At 33.0% G+C, this 20670-nt stretch overlaps 3 protein-coding genes across 3 annotated transcripts; all 3 read left to right on the top strand.

Annotated features, from left to right (window-relative positions):
• Window positions 1-1684: 1684 nt before the first annotated feature.
• On the top strand, window positions 1685-3694 carry LOC106386101 (protein DETOXIFICATION 51). The gene has a single exon (XM_013825996.3). It carries the CDS (start codon window positions 1965-1967, stop codon window positions 3585-3587), a length of 1623 nt encoding a protein of 540 aa, XP_013681450.2. The 5' UTR covers window positions 1685-1964; the 3' UTR covers window positions 3588-3694.
• Window positions 3695-12919: 9225 nt separating this feature from the next.
• Window positions 12920-14887, top strand: LOC106384660 (protein IQ-DOMAIN 25). The gene is made up of 3 exons (XM_048764490.1): window positions 12920-13428; window positions 13553-13741; window positions 14154-14887. The coding sequence occupies exons 1-3, from the start codon at window positions 13030-13032 to the stop codon at window positions 14730-14732; spliced, it is 1167 nt and encodes a 388-aa protein (XP_048620447.1). The 5' UTR covers window positions 12920-13029; the 3' UTR covers window positions 14733-14887.
• A 3363-nt stretch (window positions 14888-18250) lies between these two features.
• LOC106389795 (vacuolar protein sorting-associated protein 32 homolog 2) lies at window positions 18251-20358 on the top strand. Its single transcript, XM_013830139.3, has 8 exons — window positions 18251-18395; window positions 18526-18685; window positions 18928-19027; window positions 19119-19204; window positions 19320-19411; window positions 19512-19626; window positions 19714-19891; window positions 20121-20358. The coding sequence occupies exons 2-7, from the start codon at window positions 18614-18616 to the stop codon at window positions 19888-19890; spliced, it is 642 nt and encodes a 213-aa protein (XP_013685593.1). The 5' UTR covers window positions 18251-18395; window positions 18526-18613; the 3' UTR covers window position 19891; window positions 20121-20358.
• Window positions 20359-20670: the final 312 nt, after the last annotated feature.

A 20670-nucleotide genomic window follows, 5' to 3' on the forward strand; every position in this document is an offset into this window, starting at 1 on the left:
ATAAACTGCACGATATATCTTGATCTTAAGTTATTTAGACGTTACAATCAATTGTTTTTAACAGAGAAGATCTATAATATTCTCTCCGTTCTTTAATGATAGATTTAAAAAAAAAATTGTTTCAAAAAGATATATTTTTATGTTTTCTATGAAAAGATTGTAAACTTTAAGAAAATTAATTGACTTTATTGAATTAATAATTGTTAAAAGTTATTGAAAATTAAAAATTACAGAAAACGATACATTTATCATGGTAGTTTATTGTATTTTCTTAATATGTGTGAAAATACTATAAAGTCTATCTTTTAGGAACGAATAGAGTACGAATTAATCATTATGTATCATTTTAAGTTGTGTTTAAAAAATATTGTTTCAAAATAATTGATATTCTCACTATTTTAAATAAAATTTAATAGCATTTGAATTTTGTGATCAACTACAAAATAATATTTTTTTTCTTGTTGGTTAACTACTTTCATTTAATGATATTTCATGTAACTATTGTAAATCGTATTAAAGTTTGTATTTTTTAATCCATGTGCAAAAATTTTAAAAACCATTTCTATTGATTCAGAGGGAGTAATAAAAAATCGGCGTCGTCTACGACAATTTTATCTTAGTTATACTTATACCAAATGAATTTAATCATGTTAAAGTTTCAACAATTTTCGAGTATTGAAGACCTAATTTTGTGCTGGTATGAATACCTTGGATCAATATATGTAAACTTTTTGGAGTTTTTGAACATATCCAACTCAACTTCATTATAAAGTTAATCTATTTTAGAATAAAAAATAAATTTATTCTATTTATTTGTTTCATAAAAATTGTTATTTAAAAAATATTCACACATACTAAAAATTATGTTTTATTATTTATGTATACACTAAATACATTTTCTCTAATAAATACATTAAAACAATAGAGATAAAAAATACATTTAAATTTAGATCTTCGTATAAAAAATATAAACAAAAAAAAATTGCATTGAAAATATAAATTAACAATCTTTGTAAAAAAAACTTTAAAATGACAATATTTTGAATCAGAAAGAGTAGTAAAATTTACATCTTATTAATATTATATTCTACATGGTTATCATCAATTCACACATGGGATAACGGTTCAATTAATTTTATCTCTTACCCAAAATTGATTAATTGCATACTATTCCCTTACTAGTAATTTTCTAAAATTTCGTATTTGATAATGATACGTATGTTCTATTTATCGCTAATACGTATCGTATACATCATCTTTAATTTATGGTGCAGCTGTAATTACTTTGGTTATTCATTAAAGAGAAAAAGACCAAAATAGCACTAAATCAAGTTTTTGTTCGCAAACTAGCACTCAAATCCAAAAATTACAAAAATAGCACTCAAAGAGTGGGGTTTAGGGTTTAGAGTTTAGGGTTTAGGGTTTAAAGTTTAGGTTTTAGGGTTTAGAGTTGAGAAGTGAGGTTTTGGGGATAAGATTTTAAATTTTGAAAAATAAAAAAATTTAAATTTTTCAAAAGATAAAATACTATTTTGGTCATTTTAGTTTTTGAGTGTTATTTTTGTGATATAAACTTAGAAAGGTGTTATTTTGGAGATTTGCCCTTCATTAAATCTTTCTTTTTATTTTGCTTGTAATGGTCACAAATCGTTCATGTATCTACATTGTCAATTTAGTAATACCAATGTATAGTATATCAAAAAACTGACCCGCACAGAATTCCGAAAGTGTTTTAAAAATATATTTTAAAAAAGGTAGTTTAGATTCTTTTCTATGGAAAAAATGAATATGAAAAAAAGTCTGGCAATTCCTTTATTAATAGAGAAGATGTAGAGGAGAGAAGAAGCATCAAAGTTTCATTTTCTTCACTTAAAACCTCAAAAAAAAACTCCAGAGGGCTCTTCACGAGAGAACTCTTTCTCTTTCCCATAATATCTTTCATCGTCATCATCACCATCACCGTCATGTGTAACACATCAACAACACCACCTACCACCGCCGGCACTAGCACGGCCGTGTCTGAGAACCAACAATCTCGAACAGGAGTCTTACTCGATGTCTTGTCGACCAAAACCTTCGAACATCCCACGAAGCAAAGTCTCCGGCATTGCGAGAACATAAGATCTCCTGTCATGTCCGAAGCTGTAACGGAGGCGAAGTCTCTCTTCACGCTGGCTTTCCCGATCGCCGTAACAGCTCTAGTCCTCTACCTTCGCTCCGCCGTCTCCATGTTTTTCCTAGGTCGTCTAGGTGACCTCGAATTAGCCGCCGGTTCACTCGCCATTGCGTTTGCTAACATAACCGGTTACTCTGTTTTATCCGGTTTAGCACTCGGTATGGAACCACTCTGTTCTCAAGCCTTTGGTGCTCACCGCTACAAACTCCTCTCACTCACCCTCCATCGAACCGTGGTTTTTCTCTTGGTTTGCTGCGTACCGATCTCGGTTCTCTGGCTCAACGTCGGTAAAATCTCGGTTTACCTTCACCAAGACCCCGACATCGCACAACTAGCTCAGACATATCTCATCTTCTCCTTACCCGATCTCATCACCAACACTCTCCTTCACCCAATAAGAATCTACCTTCGCGCTCAAGGCATCATCCACCCCGTCACCCTAGCCTCTCTCTCCGGCGCCGTTTTTCACTTACCCGCTAATGTTTTCCTCGTCTCTTACCTCCGACTAGGTTTAACAGGCGTCGCCGTCGCCTCCTCCGTCACCAACCTCTTCGTAGTCGCGTTCTTGATATGCTACGTCCGAGCAAGTGGTCTCCACGTGCCCACTTGGACCGACCCGACCCGGGACTGTTTCCGAGGATGGGCTCCTCTGCTCCGCCTCGCGGGACCGAGCTGCGTCTCCGTGTGTTTGGAGTGGTGGTGGTACGAGATCATGATCGTTCTTTGCGGGCTGCTCGTGAACCCACGATCGACGGTGGCGGCCATGGGCGTTTTGATACAGACGACGTCGTTTCTCTACGTCTTTCCGTCTTCTCTGAGCTTCGCCGTCTCCACTCGCGTCGGGAACGAGCTTGGAGCGAACCGTCCCAAGACGGCGAAGATTTCGGCGACGGTGGCTGTCGTCTTCGCGGCGGTGACAGGGATCACGGCGGCGGCGTTTGCTTACTCAGTCAGAAATGCTTGGGGGATGGTTTTCACTAAAGACGACGATATTCTTCGGCTAACAGCGGCGGCGCTTCCGATATTGGGGTTGTGCGAGATCGGAAACTGTCCTCAGACGGTAGGTTGCGGCGTCGTGAGGGGGACGGCACGGCCGTCTACAGCGGCGAACGTGAACCTTGGCGCGTTCTATCTTGTGGGCATGCCGGTGGCTGTGGGTCTTGGGTTTTGGGCCGGAGTTGGGTTTAATGGGCTTTGGTTAGGACTTCTTGCTGCGCAGATTAGTTGCGCCGGGCTAATGATGTACGTGGTGGGGACCACTGATTGGGAAGCGGAGGCTAAGAAGGCGCAGTCGCTAACATGCGCAGACTCTGTGGAGAACGACCTTATAAAGACGGTGGTCAGTACTATGTGTGACGACGGTGAGAGCGATGAGAGACAGCCGTTGATTCGAATCACAGTACTTCATTAATAAAAATATTTATGATATAATTAATTTGATTATAACTATAATTATTTTTTCCTCTCTTTTAATAGAAAGAGAAAGTTTTGTCTTTCTTGAATATATTACTCCTTCCGTTTTTTAATATAAGTCGTTTTAGAGAAACTTTTTTGTTCCAAATTATATGTCGTTTTCGGTTTTTTATGTAACATTTATTAGTAATTAATGTTGTCTGACCAATGATAATATATCTTCTATTTTTCTATTGGTTAAATTGTGGTTAGGTAAATAATTAATGATGTTTTTGTTTCGAAAATATAAGAAATTAATGATTTTCTTAATCTATGTGCATAGCTTCAAAACGACTTATAATAAAAAACGGAGGAAGTAACATTTCTTCCTTTTTTGTACTTTTAACTTCTTCTTTTTTTTTTGTTTCTCTCCTTTATTTTTTATGCCCTTATGATTGGCCGTTTCTAGTGAATTTTGATTTTTGCGTTTAGTTCCTACATATGCCAATGTTTTAATTCGTGTGTTATCTAAATAAATGCAAAAATAATCACATGAAAATTTAAAAAACGTTAATTTGAGGCAAAAGATGTTGGGGCCTTTGACAAAAAACAAGATGTTGGGACCTACGTTGCACGGAAGCTTCATCGGACGTCCGCTTCCCGCTTCGGAACCGGAATCGGAATCGGAATCTTGTGGAAGCTTACGGAATCTCGCTTCCAAAGCGCTTCTAAAATATTCTCTTTAAAAACACATTGGAAGCTTACGATTCCGTTTTGGAATCACGCTTCCATTTAAAAAAAACACAATGTCTTATATCAATAAAAATATAAAATTATAATTTTTAATTTATATATAATCCAAATTTTAATAGTATTGAATAGAGAGAATAGAAATATACAAATATTAAAACTAATACTATAAATTATCTTTATGCATTGAGGTTTTTATTAAAGATAAATCATATATTCAAATATATTATGTCAATTAGAATTAAAAAATATAATATTATTTATTTAATTTAATTTATGTGTATTTTCACAGTTTAAATATGAAGTCATTTCAAAATTATTATAAATGAATAAATGCTTTTTTTAAATTTAAATTATATAATTTTTAGTTTTAGATTTTTAAAAATAATCTTACATATGTATATATATATTCCAAATTTTAATTTTTAGTCTTACATATATATATATATATATATATATATATGGATACGCTTCCAACACGTATCCGCTTCCTAATTTTTTTAAAAATCCCGCTTCTGCGCTTCCATACGCTTCCGCTTCCACGTACCCGCTTCCGTTTCCATGTAACATAGGTTGGGACCATATAGCTGGAGCGACAGAGAATTCAGAAAATATTTTTATTTTTAAATATTTGTAAATTAAGATAGTATAGAGGGAAATAACTAAAAATAGTTGAAAATGAAATAAGATAAAATAAAAAGTCTTAATAAATACTAGGAAAAATACGTGTTATGGCCCTTATGGGTGATTAAAAGGAAAGGGAGTAATATGGTAATTTGGAGAAGTGGCAACCCTATGGGAAACAAAGACTTGTGTCTCGAAGATTCAGACAGGTCTGAATGAACGTTTTGGATTCCCTATATACTAGAGTGCTGTTTTTGCTCAGAGATGAGAGAGAGCAATTCCCAAGGACCATTGCATCATCTCATCATCATTTTTTTTTCGTCCTATAGTTTTTTATTATTCATAATTTAAAAATATTTATCCATATAATTCTGCATTTCGATGCTTATGGTTCCTTGTTTTTTTAATATTCAAATTGTATTATAACTGTTATATTTAACTTAAGCAAGACTTTTTCCCTAGCTATAACCACTACAAAATATATTTTTACTTAACTATTATTCACTGTGTCATCGATTAAATTTCTAGAAAGCACGGTGAATTAAACTGTACATTGAAAAATACTAGTAACTTGTAAGTATTAACAAAAAAAGGAATTTGTTACTTGCTTTAATAACCAATCATCAATTTTCAAGTAATTAAGCGTCACCTACTTTTGTTCTCTAATCACTGAATTGTCACAAAGATAAAAAATTTCTTCCAATAAGGCAAAGTGAAACTTATTAATTATTATGGGAATAATATTTATTTGTGGAAAATAAAATGAATAAAGTACATATTATGAAACTGATGTGATATTTTATGTCATCTTTATATATTGCCCTGTCTCTTTTTCTTAGTGAACCATCATATGGTGTTAGGAAAGATTTAAGTATGATTTAAATTAAATAGTTTAGTGCTATAGTTGATTATTTGGGTCTGTGCTATAATTAATTAATTACAACACGTTTATAAGTCAGATAAAAATAGAATGCACAGCTGCGATCCATAATGCCTAGTGTACATCATGGTGTTCATAGATACAACTCTTTCTGAAATATCATAGTTTATATTGGTAGTGAACAAATGAAATTATAATATTTCATAAAAATTACTATGTAATAAATAATTCGATATTCATTGATATTAGATAAAAACTGATGGTACTTCCTCCTTGCAGAGTAGCTACGTACTACTAAAATTTTATGTGACAAATTGGGTAGCAATTATTGAAGTACTGAATTTATCATCTGAAACAATATTTTTTAAATATTGGGAAAAGAGGAAATTTTTTGAAAACAGTGAAAGCATCTTTTAAGTCATTTTCCTTTAAATTTCAACAAGGTACAGATAAATTTACAAGAATTTAAACCAACCAACTGAGAATCAATCTTTATTCCTAAAATCTATAAAAAATTATAACGAAAAGATGTTATCCTAATGTATCACATTTAGCAAAATGAGGTATTCCCTCTGTATTTGATAAAGATGTTTTAGAATTTGCAAATATTAATAAAAATAAGATTTTAGTTTATGTTCTGAAAACTAAAACATCAATTTTTTGTATAGGAAATGAGTATTGATTATTCTTAAAATCAACACATTTGACTATCAATCCAATAGGATAAAACAGTAACTTTGTGACATAAGCATCTTAGAAACTTGGGATATGAATTAATACTTACATTAACAAGCGTTGAATTTTTTTCAAACCTTAATATAGCTAGCTAGGTGTTATAAATAGAAAGTATAGACCTATTTCCCTAGGTCTTCCTGAATCTATTTTGAATCACCTGGAATGAATAAGATACTATTTTGGTGAAAAAAGAATCTGATACATGAGAAAGGGTAATAAATGGTGAAAAATATAGATCAAGTAAGAAGGAAAAGGTCAGAGCCAAAAAAAGAAGAAATTAATTTCACTGCCCCAAAATAGCTAACATATGTGTGGGGGGGAGAGGCGAGAGGACAAAAGTAGTTGAAAGAGGAGTGAGAGAAAGTGAAGAAGAAGCAGAATAGTGGCAGATGTCCCCACGAATTAAGACAGATCACAAGTTATATAATTGGAGTGTACTGCTCGAATTCCACACGAGGGGGCCTCTCTTTATTTACTTACATAGTTACATCTATCGCTCTTCTTGTATCTTCCTCGCACTGTTTTTTTTTTTTTTGCTTAAAACCTCAAACTATTATTTAAACCTTGATGTTGAATGGACTATCCGAAGTAGCTCGTTTTATAGGTTTTATTGTCATGCTATATCAAGCTAAAGTTGATTTTGATGACGAATTTTGAAATTCGATGGATGTCCTCGATTGAGAATGTACCGATGACTTGCTTTCTTATCAACTGAATTTAATTGATTATTACCAAATTTATGTCAAATTACAATTATCTATTCGGAACCTTTTAAATTTACATATGTTGTAATATTTTTCAACACGATAACTAGTCAACTACTTTGAATAGTTACGGAATAAATTTACATATGATTTGTATAGACATGTGTGCTAAATATCAACCTATAATAGTATGACGTGATATATTTTGAGATTAAAAAAATAGCAATATATTTGTTTCTTTGTTTGTAAGTCAAATCACAAGCTCTCACGTTATTGTAAACTTTTAGTTATTATATAGATTATGAAAATATTACGTAGGGTATGTATTTATTGTTAAGCGATTATATATCAGTTTAAATAATTTTTCGTATATATATGATATCTAGTTTTAGCAATACAAGAAAAACGTTTCTACGACATCATTAGCTTAAGCATCGAAGGACTATAGATTAGTATATATTTTCTACAAAATGGTAGATCTATACTTCCGCGGGCTAAAAATAATAAAAATTCTTGTGAATGTTATCTAATTTGAAAAATTCGAATATATCTGGGCGAAACCTTAGTTTATCATACCACTGATTTGTGTTTGCTTGTTTTTAATCATGTTTAGTATTTGACATGTTGAATGCTTATAATGCTGTGGTAGACTGGTAGTAGTCCACATTCTAAAAGAATCATGCAAAAACCTCAATGCACTAATTAATGATAATGTAAACTAATACTATGAAAACTTTCGAATAATTGATTGGGGACAAGTCCATCTTAGAAGCTTCGTGGATGCTGTTTTGGACCTATACTGTGTGTATGGAAATATTGCAACTGGGATATGTATATTAATGCATCTATAAGTCAAAGTTATTTTATAGCTTATCCTTCTTAGTGGATCAGCTCAACCTCTCAATAGATTTGTATATAAATATTTAGGTCGAACTATATATATAGGATGTACATATATATGAGTGTATCTAAATAAGCATGACCATAAGCACAAACTATCTTTTCATGTCACATGGGTTCCATTTATGGTAACAATCCATCCCAATTTATATCAAATAGTGGACAAACATGTGATAACAAGACCCCAAACATAAAACATAATACCAAAATAATAGTTTATAAAAAATATAAAGAACATTAACCAAACCACCATGCCATGAGAGACCAAAACACATGCTTATACATGGGAGCCTACACAAGATGTTTTGGTCAATCCCCTAATTTATTTGTCTACCTTATAACCAACACTTTCACAATCTCATACCCATCATTGTCTTATAACCCCCAAAATAAATGATCAAGAGGTGACATAAACCCATTTTAAGAACTACTCCACAAATTTTAAAGAGACTTAAGTTACTAGCTAGTGTGATCGCACTTTATGCATACATGATCCTACTAGACAAAATCTTGAGACTAGTTCAATCAAGATTCAAGCATTTTCATACATTTTGGTTTTATAAAAGGGGGAAATGTAAAAATCTATGCAACACAAGTGTGATAATGTACTAATCTATAACACTAGCAAGTGTGATAGAGATTAACTTGTATTAAATTTTCATGCATGTGTAACTACGTGTTCCATTATATGAAATTAAAAGTCTATTATTATTTTTTTAACAAAAAGTCTATTATCTAAGAAATGATATATAAAACTTAAAACAAACTAGCTAAAATCTTATCATATCACAAGTTCGAATTCAGTACTCTACATTAATTAGCGCGAGAATCCATTTAGAACTTGCATCTACCACACAAAATATAAACTTTTGATAACTTACTGAAAATATATATTTTATATAGATAATGCTTATATATAGCTAGTTGCATGTATATATGATAAAAATATCCATCCATTTCAAGTGGAGGTCATAACTAAGATTTATGAACACATGACTTGCCTGTGGGACACTCTTTACTCCACATGTTACCCTTTTCTTGCTCTTTTAGGGCTCTTTTTCTCAGACTTCTTGTTCTTTCTTTCCTCGATTCACATGTCTTGATTTTGAAATATGTAGACCCACTCATTTGACTCTCATTATATTACCAAACGTGATTTGACTTTAAAGGGGGAAATGGCCGATTATTATGATACATATATAGGAATGTGTATATGATAATGTTGTTCGTTTTAATGTATTTGTACTGTCTTGTTTAGAGTTTGATAGTATCTCTAGCTTTAATTTTGTTTCTCTCTTTCACATATTCACGTATATGGTTCTATTTGAAGGGACTTATACGCCAAGTCGCCAACTCGTTAGTTTTACACAACATCCAGGTCGAGATAAAACCAAAACTTTCAATATTTCGAAGAGAAACCGGTCGCTCTTATATAACATTTTATTATCAGAAATGTTTCGTTTCTTGTTTTCGTTTAGACTTGAACCAGAAACCAAACCAATTCGTAATGATTTGTTGCTAATGATAGCAAAACGGACGTGGAACCTCTGGTGACAACATCTAAACGAGAATACCGAATACTCCATTTTCTAGTTAGAGTGAGTGTGCCTTTACTGATGTCTAGACCGATTCCAAATAAGTGTCTTGTTCTTTGATTCTGAAATGAGTTCATCATAGCCTAACTATATTGAGACACATTAATATATGTAAAGTAATGGGCCCTGAGTCTATTGGACAAGGAATCAGCCCATTTCAAGGACTCATCTAGCCCAAACAATTTTAACTTGACTCGTCATGTATGGTAAAAATGGACATTGTTCGGTGTCAAAATGTGAATTTAAATGAACGCATACTAATCAAATAATAAACCCCATAAAATGCTGAATCATGAATGAACTAAACACTTCCAAGACATGGGGGAAAAATCATTTTAAAATGATTTACACAAACACAGTGAAATCAAAATGGGCAGCAGAGCATAGTCTCTGGGTCCAGCCCATTCCAATTATCTTACATTTTGTTATCTTTTGTGACCCAAGAACTTGCAAAAAGGATGATCCGTAGCACATACAAAAGTTCACGTGCAAAATCAAAGTACCAAATAATTGATTATATACATCTTTAAAGAGAGGTACGTTATATATACAAGAAAAAATGACGAACAAGTGTACGACGAATTAGAAAGCAGGACCGCAAGGAAGAGAGATTGTCAAATTCAAACATGTCGAAGACTTTTTTAGTCCCGTAAATAGATAAGAGATACGTGACCTCAGCTCTAGATTCTCTTCTTGGTCTGCTTTCTTATCTTCTCTAAGTAAACATTTGAATTGTTGTTGAAATATTTTTAGCTAACTACTTTGACATGGGTGCAAATTTTCATTTATACGATTCAAATTATATATGTCACTAGCGGTAGTATAGTGATAATCTTTTAGGGTTTGATGTGTACCTACATCAGTTTTGAATTTGATATGTTTGGAAATTAAATTATCATTAAATGGCCTGTTTGAATTTGGGATTCAGCACAAATAATTTACATGGTGGATCGTAACAGATGATCGGTTCACTCCTGACATTAGTTGGAAAGTATCAGGCAGTGTGGTGATAGTCAGTCTACTCTGCAGTACTAAGACCATCTCCAATGTATTTCTCTATTTTTACCTCTAAAATAGAGGAACTCTATAATAGAGGTGGGTTTTACTCCAATGTATTTCTCTAAAATAGAGATCTCTACATATAGAGCAAAATATAGAGGAATGCTATTTTTTCCTCTATAAATAGAGGAGAAAATAACAATCTCTATTTTAGAGACAAAAATAGAGATGGGTTGGAGTGATTTTGCCTCTAAATGCTATTATAGAAGTAGAAATAGAGGTGGGTTGGAGATGCTCTAAGTGTATTTTTCCGGGTGCCAACCAAATCAACCGAAAAAATTTATAAAATATATATATTATAAACAATTCCATGATCGTAGATTTAATATTTTATATTTGTAGAGTACGTTAAATCTTCTGTTACAGAGAAATAAATTCATTCAAATTCATATTTGGGAAGCGAGCAGCAATGAAATAAAAACCACATGAAATGAACACATGTCTCCAATTTCATTGATTTACTAGACGTTGCTTATAAAATCAGTGAGTTGTTAATCTTAATGAAATTATTCCATACAATTATGTTAATATGTGAAAGTCAGCACAAGAATTAATAAAGTACTCCTTTCGTTTTTACTATATGACGTTTCTAAATTAATTTTTATTCCAAATTACATGCATTTTTAGTTTTTAATATAAAATTTATTTTATGTTAAATGATCATTTATATTTTACAGTTTATTTTATTATTGAATAAATGGTATTTATATAAATAATTAATGTTATTTTTATTTAAAAATATAAAAGTAAATATTCTAAAAAAATATTGTGCATAATTTTAAAACAGCATTTAATAAAAATGGTAGGAATAATGTATATAAGATTAATCAAACCATTTATTGTTAATTAATTTTAATATAAAAGTCCATAATAAATATGAATCTAACAATATCAACCACTGCATAGATGTTAGTTCTATACTTATCCACATGAAAGTGAAAGTGAAAGAAGCTAATGAATAAAAGTTTTATATTAATAGTTAAAAATTAGTAAACAAAAAAGATATACATTATAACTTTTTTAAATTAATACTCTATAAATTAATATACACTAAAAATTTCTATAAAATAATATAATTTTATAGTCTCAAATTGAGTTTTTGGTTCAATTAGTATATCGATAAATTAATATCTCTATAAATTAATAAAAAAATTATAATTTTGGTGTACTCCCAATATTTTTAATTTATAGAGGTTTCACTGTATATATTTAGAAATCTATCTATTTAAAACTTGAAATCCATGCACTATTGTAACAAAGTATATCGGAATGAAAAAAAGTGGTAAGATAATTATTCCTTTTGTTCGTTAAGTAAATAAAAATATTATATGGGTTGGTGTCAAGTCTCAAGTTTCTCAAAAAGTTTCGTTTTCAACTTTACAGAGTTTTGGACAGAGAAAATGACCAATCCTGTGAACTGAATTGACATTTTAGTGGCTCCATTAAGTTGGAATCTCTTCCTGCGCCATCTGTTTTATCTAAAACGGAGTTTCTTTCTTTGTTTTCTTTCTTTTACTTCGATAATTTCTCTCCCAAAAAAGGGGGAACGTAATTTCAGATGAAATTATATGCAAATGATTTTGACAGTTGGACTATACGTGCTCTAAACAAATAAATAGATAACCGTAGTATGCAGATGAAATATGTCACAATTTAGAGTTTTGGACGATGCTAACTATTTTTTGGACTTTTGGTAGCACAAAAACTCTAGCTGATGTGTAGCGATAGTTTTCTACTTTTCTTAAATCACTATGTATTTATCCTACAATAAGATTAGTTTACTTGGGTTAGTATATCGCCAAACATTTTGGGTTATATTATTGTGAATTTATTTTATCATTATTTGCTTATAATTTTATAAGGCGGCCAAGAGCGTTACGCTATCCTTTACACTGTTTTTACAGCCACTTTTCTCTTTTATCAGAACTTTATACAAAGTTAATAAGTTGGGTTTCCAAGGCATATACATATAGCATAATATGTAGAAAACAATGGACAACACATAAGTTATGCAGCATCGAATACTTTTACAGTATATAAAACACTAATGGACTGGACCCTATCGCTTGTCCCAATCGTACGCATACTTCGTCGTATCTTTAACATTTACAAAAATTTAATTGTTTTTTAAATTGTATTTACCAAGTGAAACCAAAGTAGCACCATTGTGAAAAAGAATCTCACAAAATTGACTAGTGTGAAGAGAGACAAAAAATGGGTCGAGCCACGAGATGGTTCAGGGGTTTATTCGGAATCAAACCTTCCTCATGCTCCGGCTCCGGCACCATTTCTAACCGCATTGACCGCTCTTCGCTCGCTGGAGTGTCTCTATGCGACAGCTACGAGACCATACCTCCTAACATTTCCGAGAGAGAAGCTGCGTGGCTAAGGTCGTTCTACGCGGCAGGGGAGGAGGAGATCGAGCGTAGAGCGCATGCAGTTGCGGTTGCTGCTGCCACAGCTGCTGCCGCTGACGTAGCGGTTGCGGCGGCTAAAGCTGCGGCTGCGGTTGTTAGGCTCACGGGTCAAGGGAAGAGTGGTCCGCTAGGTGTTGGAAACGGCCGTGAAAATCGTGCCGCTATGCAGATCCAATGTACCTTTAGAGGCTACTTGGTACTAAAAATATGTTTAGTTTTATATTACTAACTGTTTCTTCTTTTTTCTTTTGGTCAAAACCGTTTCTTAATATAATATATTGTTATAAAATTGAGACTTTACATAATGTTTAATGTTGAAGGCGAGAAAAGCGTTGAGAGCTTTGAAAGGAGTAGTGAAGATACAAGCTTTAGTGAGAGGTTTTTTGGTAAGGAAGCAAGCGGCGGCCACTCTCCGGAGTATGGAGGCTCTTGTTAGAGCTCAGGCCACTGTTAAGTTTCAGAGAGCACTTCGCCGTATCGGAAACACTGCTCCGGCGAGAAAGTCCACGGTACACACTTTTCCCGGTTTTACCGTGCCATATTTTATGCCCATTAAACTCAGCTTTGAAGTCGGTTAAGTACCTGGTTTAGAGTTGAATCATTTGATACATCAAGGTAGATTTTAATCAAAATTAGAACGTCTAAACCATTTTTTAAAGAACAAAGTCTCCTTAACTGATTAAGAGGCTAATACTTTTTGCATGAACCATGTAAATTTCTTAACTACATGCTTACATAACTTTTTAGCTGTCACAGAAATAATTCAGTAACCTTTATGTAAGCTTTTAAAAGTGTAACAGATTAACACTTTTTAATTTTATTCTATTATATTTATGCAATGATGAAAACTTTTGAACCAATTTGTAAAAGGATGAAATAACTTTTTAACTAGTTTGTAAAAAATCTTGGAGCATTTTACAGGAAAGATTCTCTGGATCTTTGGAAAACCGAAACAACGGCGAAGAGACAGCTAAGATAGTAGAGGTAGACACAGGGATCCGACCCGGACACTATAGAATCCGAGTACCCGTTTTATCAGGTTCAGATTTTTTAGACAACCCGTTTAGACGCACGCTCTCTTCACCGCTCTCTGGCCGTGTCCCACCGCGTTTATCAATGCCTAAACCGGAATGGGAGGACTGCAGCAGTAAGTTCCCGACGGCGCAAAGCACACCTCGTTACGCCGGAGGGTCTCCGGCAAGAAACGTGTGCTGCTCTGGCGGAGGAGTAGAAGCTGAAGCTGATGCCGAGGTGGATGCTCACCAGTTGTGCTTCTTGTCGGGAGAGTTTCATTCGAACTTTACGACAGATACAACTTCTTTTAGGGGGAGACTTAGGTCGCATAGCGCGCCGAGACAGAGGCCGGGGATTAATGCGGCCGGAAGCGGATGGAGGAGGGGTGTTGGTGGATATGGCGGTGTTCGGGGGCAGAGACCGTCATGTTCTGGTGTCCGAGAGGCCGTGGTCGGGAATATCGAAAGACGTAGGGCTCATTGGTGATTCTTGTTCCAATGATTCCTGTCTTTTTAGTTTTCGTTCGTTTATTTAATATTGTTTTTTTTCAGTAGATTATTGAATATTGCCATTTTGTAATATCGACCAAATCAAACCATCGTCATTTCTTGTTTTGGGGTTATTATATTTTTTTCCTGTGAGGTTGATTATTTATATTTACGAATGTAGCATGTATGCAGATCTTAAACTCTTCATTTTCTGTGCATATCAAAACAAATTTTAACTAGTTTGGTTTATAGTCTTTTTTTTTTGTCAACGGTTCGGTTTAAATACTCTTATTTCAATCAGAACCGGCTTAGATACTTAATACGCTCTGAGGCGAAATTTTTAAATAGGTTTTCCACCATATTAAAACATGATACTTATAAAGCTGTTACTACAACTAAAATAATAAACAATAATATCTAGGAAAAACATTTCATATAAAATAAAGATTTTGCATCTTGTGTCTTACAAATGTAGTCATCAAAATCATAAAATCAATTTTTTTTGTTATGCTTCTCTTTTTCTTCCTAGCTTTCTCGCAATACCAATGATTTCATACTTGCACATATTTCTTGAATCTGAAAAGCAAAGAAAACAGTAGCCATCTAAAACATAAAAAAAATAGTAAGAAACGGTTCTTTCGAGTTTTACTCAAAGCAAAATCATAAATAATAGTTTCGAAATCAATGTCTTCTAACATGTCTTTTTCATCCTTTTCAATGCATAAAATAGCTAAACCATTCAATCTTCCTTGAAACACATGTATGGTGAAAAAAATGCGATAAGCAATTGAAACATTTTGATAACAACCCACACTTTCAAGAAACTCAAAAACTTCACTAGGTTCCATAGGCACATCAGGTAAAGTAATTTGCAAGATTCTCAATTCAGAATAAAAATCATTTAAATCAACATCTAAAGAATTACCATGAGAAAAAGCTTTGTGAAAGTTACTACGACGTTCTAGTAGTTCACTTTCATCTAACACCTTTAATTTTTTCAAATCAAATAGGAATCTAAAAGCATTTTTAAAATTCAATATGTGATCAAATCTGTTCTTGACTAAATTTATTGCCATGTCCACCACAACTAGAAAATAATTAACTTTAAAATCATCTTCACCAGTTAGTTCATCTAACCGAGTTTCATAAAATTATTTTTTCCTATAGATATGACGCTTATTTGGTAAAACATGATCAACATCCATATCATGAAGAATATTTTGAGCTATACTCAAACTAGAGGCAAACCCTTCATGCCTAAACTTCTCCAAGAAAACTACACCTTCTAATTGTTTCAAAGCATTATCAATGCAGACAGATTTAGCTTGTAAGTTTTTATTCACCGAATTAATAGCAAACAAAATTTCATACCAAATGACCATGCCAAGTAAGAATTCAAAATTATCAAATGCCAAGATTAAGCTTTCAACATCACTTTTTGTCATAGCATTATCACATGATTCATATAATTCCAATGAAGTTGACTTTACTTGTGGAGTTTGAAGTCTGATTGCTTTGACACTCTTGATCCGACTCTTCCAACGAGTATTGTATCAGGATTTCACTGTAAAAAAAGAACATGATCAAGTAAAATCTTACATCTCTTTTTAGAACCAAAAAAACAAGGCATATATGTGCTGTAAAATTCAAAAGAATGAAATAGCCTTTACACATGAATGAGCCAAATCACTAACCACAAGATTAAGACTATGACAAGCACATGCATATACAATGCTTTTGGATTTATATCAAAAAATCGTTTCTGAACACCTTGATGTTTTTTTTTTCATACTAGAACCATTATCATAACCTTGACCTCTCACATTACCAACATCAAAAGTAAGAGACTTTAGAGAATCTAACAAATTTTCAAAAAGTCTTAATCTGTATGTGTCATCTACCTTAACAAACTCTAAGAAATACTCTTTTACTCTTATTTTTTTGTTTGACAGATTCACACATCGTATTATTAAAGTTATTTGTTCTTGATGGCTCACATCCGGTTTATAATCAAGACTGACAGAAAAATATTTTGTCCCTTTAATGACTTCTACGATGGAAAGTTGAACATTATGAGCTAAAAGAGATATACATTCATTCTAAATATTATAGCCAAGATAATGATGTTGAATTTATCGACTTTGAATGCATATAATATGATCTTGAATTACCAAGTCAAATTCTACAATCATCTCAATAGAGCCTAATTGTTATCTTGACAAAGTTTTTCATTTATTCCTCTAAATATCAAATTCCGCTTGGCAAGAAATTTTCACAATTATATAATGTGTGTGTATATGATACATACCTTTCCAAAGTAATCATTTGGTAATGCAGTTCATACCTGAAAGATAATTAATAGATAACAAAATCAAAGGTAGGTTTTACCATGTTTTTTTTTTGTCGAATTTGCATAAACTTGGCCAGATATACTTCTGTATAGACTCAAGCACATGATAGCCACCACCGATGGTTTCTCCACCAACGACAACACCGACTTCTCCACCAACGACAACGACTTCTCCACCAACGACAACACCGCCTTTTCTAGCTTCATCACAAGCTCAAGCCACCATGCCACCACCGATGGCTTCTCCACCAACAAACAACACCACAACTACCAACTCCATCGCCAGCTTGAGCCACCACGCCACCACCGATGGCTTCTCCACCAAGCTCAACATCGCCAGCTTGAGCCACCACGCCACCACCGATTAGAAAGACTTCTACACTAAGATCCGTTGATTCTAAGAAAACTTTTTTGAGTGTTTCATCAAATTTTTTTTAGGATTTGAGAATACTTTTTTCAGTAGTTTATAAAAACCTCTTCAAGAAAACTTTTTTTATTAATCAATCAGTACTTCATGCAACTCTAGGTATAAAAAACCTATTTATATGGAAACCAAATAAGTAATCAACTATTAAAAATCTTTAAGATAATTCTAACTAATTAAAATATAGACATAATCTTGATCGTAGTATTTGAATCCAACACATTTTCCAAGAATTTTTTTTCCTCGAATCTTCAATAGCATTCTTAGCATAAGAATATAGTAAATCTACACAAATTTCGCAAATTCCGCATCTCTAATATTATTTAAGAAATCAGTTTCTTAAGTGTCACGCTCACTCATTTAAAAAATCAGTTTCTTAATTTTATATTTATCACAAACCATATAGATAAAAAGAAAATATCTATAAAAAAATAATTTTGTTTTTTATTTACTATTCTTCAATTGCCTCGACAATATATCATTATCTAAAATAACTTTATCTTTTGTTTTTACTAAGTATAAATTACAAAAAGACTTAAGAACTTATAACTCAATGAAAAATTTATTATTATTTAGTTTTTGTAAAATTTTAATTACATAATTCAAAAAAATATTGGTTATGTTTAATTGTACAACTCCAAATTGAAGAACACATAAGTTATTTGTCCGTTTTGTTTTCCAAAACTAAATATATTATATTATACATAATTTATGAATATCTATATATATATTATATAAATGTAAGACAACCAATTAAAACCGGACATGTGTAATCACGAATTAGCATCAACGCGTGTGAAATAGAAAGGAAAGTTCTTTCCTTCGATCTTAATCTTTTGCGAACGAACACAAACGCAGAAGAACAGAACATCCTAAGATCTTCCCAGGTATTTGAATCTCTTCCATATCCCATCTTCTCTAATCAAATCCTCGTGGTCTAGTCAATACCTTGACGATAGATCTACCATCCGTTCACAGTTAGGGCTAATTTTATTTTTATAATTTACCAATTTATAGCGATCTTCAATCGATTGGGTGGAGGTAGAAGAGATCGAAGTGTGGTTTTATTCAGAGCCGGTGAATTAAGCAAGATCTTCAAGTAATCATGATGAATCGGCTGTTCGGGAAACCAAAGCCGGAGACGAATGCTCTCCAGACATTAGACAAACTTAACGAGGTATCATCATATATCTTCGGTCTGAATCAGTCCATCTGTCGGTTTAACTGAGCTCTTTACTGTTTGTCTCGTTTTCACTTTAAATCCGTTTATTCGTTTGTATGTATTAGAGACTTATAGTTGATACTCCAAACCATCTCTGTTGGAAGACAATTGATCTAAGTTTTGTTTATGTTCCTTTGATGTATTTACTTTCCCTTGGTTGTTACTTGTTTATTGTAACGTTTGTTCGTTCACGGCAGACACTTGAGATGCTAGAGAAGAAGGAGAAGGTACTCTTGAAGAAAGCTGGACAAGAGGTTGAGAAGGCCAAAGAATACACTCGTGCTAAGAACAAACGCGGTAACAACCTTAATCGCATATTACTCATATATACAATCTAAAGCTTGTTGTGGTTATTTGACTAATTATAAGCTTTGTTGATCTTGTGCAGCGGCTATACAGTGTTTGAAAAGGAAGAGGTTATATGAGCAACAAGTCGAACAGCTTGGCAATTTCCAGCTCCGTATACATGATCAGGTTAGTTTTTCTTTTTTTAATTTTCTTTCTTAATCAGTATTGTCCTTCTAAGTTTGTTGATTCCAGCTCTAGTAGTAAATGTATTTCTCCTAATCGTATCTCTGTTTTCATACAGATGATTATGTTAGAAGGCGCAAAAGCAACAACCGAAACTGTCGATGCTTTGAGGAGTGGAGCTTCTGCAATGAAAGCAATGCAGAAAGCTACGTAAGTGTTTTTTGTTTGTTTGTTAACAAGTGCTTGTTCTTGTTGCTTTTAACGTTTGTAGTGCCTAAACTCGAAAACACTCTTTTTTTTTTTGTTACAGAAATATCGATGATGTAGACAAGACCATGGATGAGATCAATGAGCAGACAGAGAACATGAAACAGATCCAAGAAGCATTGTCTACTCCAATCGGGGCAGCAGCTGACTTCGACGAGGTAACTTTCTCGTACCCCGAAACATGATCATATATTATAAAGCGAATGATCTTTTTGTCTAAGATAACTACTTTGTCTATTTGATAGGATGAGCTAGAAGCAGAACTCGAGGAACTAGAAGGTGCAGAGCTTGAAGAGCAGCTTCTTCAGCCGACCACAGTATTGCCTTCAGTTCCTGCAGGGCGTCAACAAGCACGTCCTATACCTAAGAGGACCGCGGAGGAGGAAGAACTTGCTGCATTACAGGCTGAGATGGCTCTCTAAGGTCTCTTCTCTTATCTACTACGCAAACAAATCAATCGTTTTGTTTTCTAACAATGTTTGTGTTGAATGAAAAGTTCACATTTTTCAAAGTATAAAACATAGTGTTTTTTTCAAGTTCTCTAAGTTTACAATTAGCAAATGAGTTATGCTTAAGATGGATAAGAAGGATCTTAAGGTTGTTGTGGATTTATAACTGATTACTTTTGCTAACAACCTTTTGTTAATCGCAGGTTATTTCACGATTCGAAGCAGACCTGTATGCATTGATAAACACGAACAGGCGATGTATATAAGGATTTCAATGTCAAAATTTAAAACCCTGAGCGGAACTTATAATAATAATTGTCGTCGTGCATGTTATTTTTATCAACATTCTACTGTTTCGTTTCCTTCACATATATTTATCATCTTTTGTATTTCTTTTGAAACTCTTTTTCCTTTTGGGTAAAATCTAATCGGTTACTAGTACGTGCTGCTCGTCCTATCACTTTCCGTTCATGTATTGTCGGTCAACTATGCGTTGCGTTGACTTACTATCATGCACGTTCGTAGATGGCGAAAAGAGAAAAATCAAACTTCAAAAGAGTAATTATGTTTTGTCATCAGCTGAGTAAACACTCAAATGTTAAATTAGAAACTTGTTGACAAAAAAAAATAGAAAGCAGTGAATTTTATCAAAAAAAAAAAAGTTAAAGAATTAAGGGTAATTCTCTTAAATAGACATTTTTAAATTTTTCTCACAAAAATAGTTTTTAAAAAAAGAAAATGATCAAAATAGTC

This window comes from Brassica napus, chromosome A3 (genome assembly GCF_020379485.1).
Source record: "Brassica napus cultivar Da-Ae chromosome A3, Da-Ae, whole genome shotgun sequence".
In the NCBI taxonomy this organism is placed as follows: Eukaryota; Viridiplantae; Streptophyta; class Magnoliopsida; order Brassicales; family Brassicaceae; genus Brassica; species Brassica napus.

Bases quoted from the DNA above. Each gene is read 5' to 3' on its own strand.
- LOC106386101 (XM_013825996.3), top strand. From the start codon at position 1,965: ATGTGTAACACATCAACAACACCACCTACCACCGCCGGCACTAGCACG.
- LOC106384660 (XM_048764490.1), top strand. From the start codon at position 13,030: ATGGGTCGAGCCACGAGATGGTTCAGGGGTTTATTCGGAATCAAACCT. The intron at 13,429-13,552 runs GTACTAAAAATA...TTAATGTTGAAG, and splicing joins GTACCTTTAGAGGCTACTTG to GCGAGAAAAGCGTTGAGAGC. The intron at 13,742-14,153 runs GTACACACTTTT...AGCATTTTACAG, and splicing joins CTCCGGCGAGAAAGTCCACG to GAAAGATTCTCTGGATCTTT.
- LOC106389795 (XM_013830139.3), top strand. From the start codon at position 18,614: ATGATGAATCGGCTGTTCGGGAAACCAAAGCCGGAGACGAATGCTCTC. The intron at 19,028-19,118 runs GTAACAACCTTA...GATCTTGTGCAG, and splicing joins TCGTGCTAAGAACAAACGCG to CGGCTATACAGTGTTTGAAA. The intron at 19,205-19,319 runs GTTAGTTTTTCT...GTTTTCATACAG, and splicing joins AGCTCCGTATACATGATCAG to ATGATTATGTTAGAAGGCGC.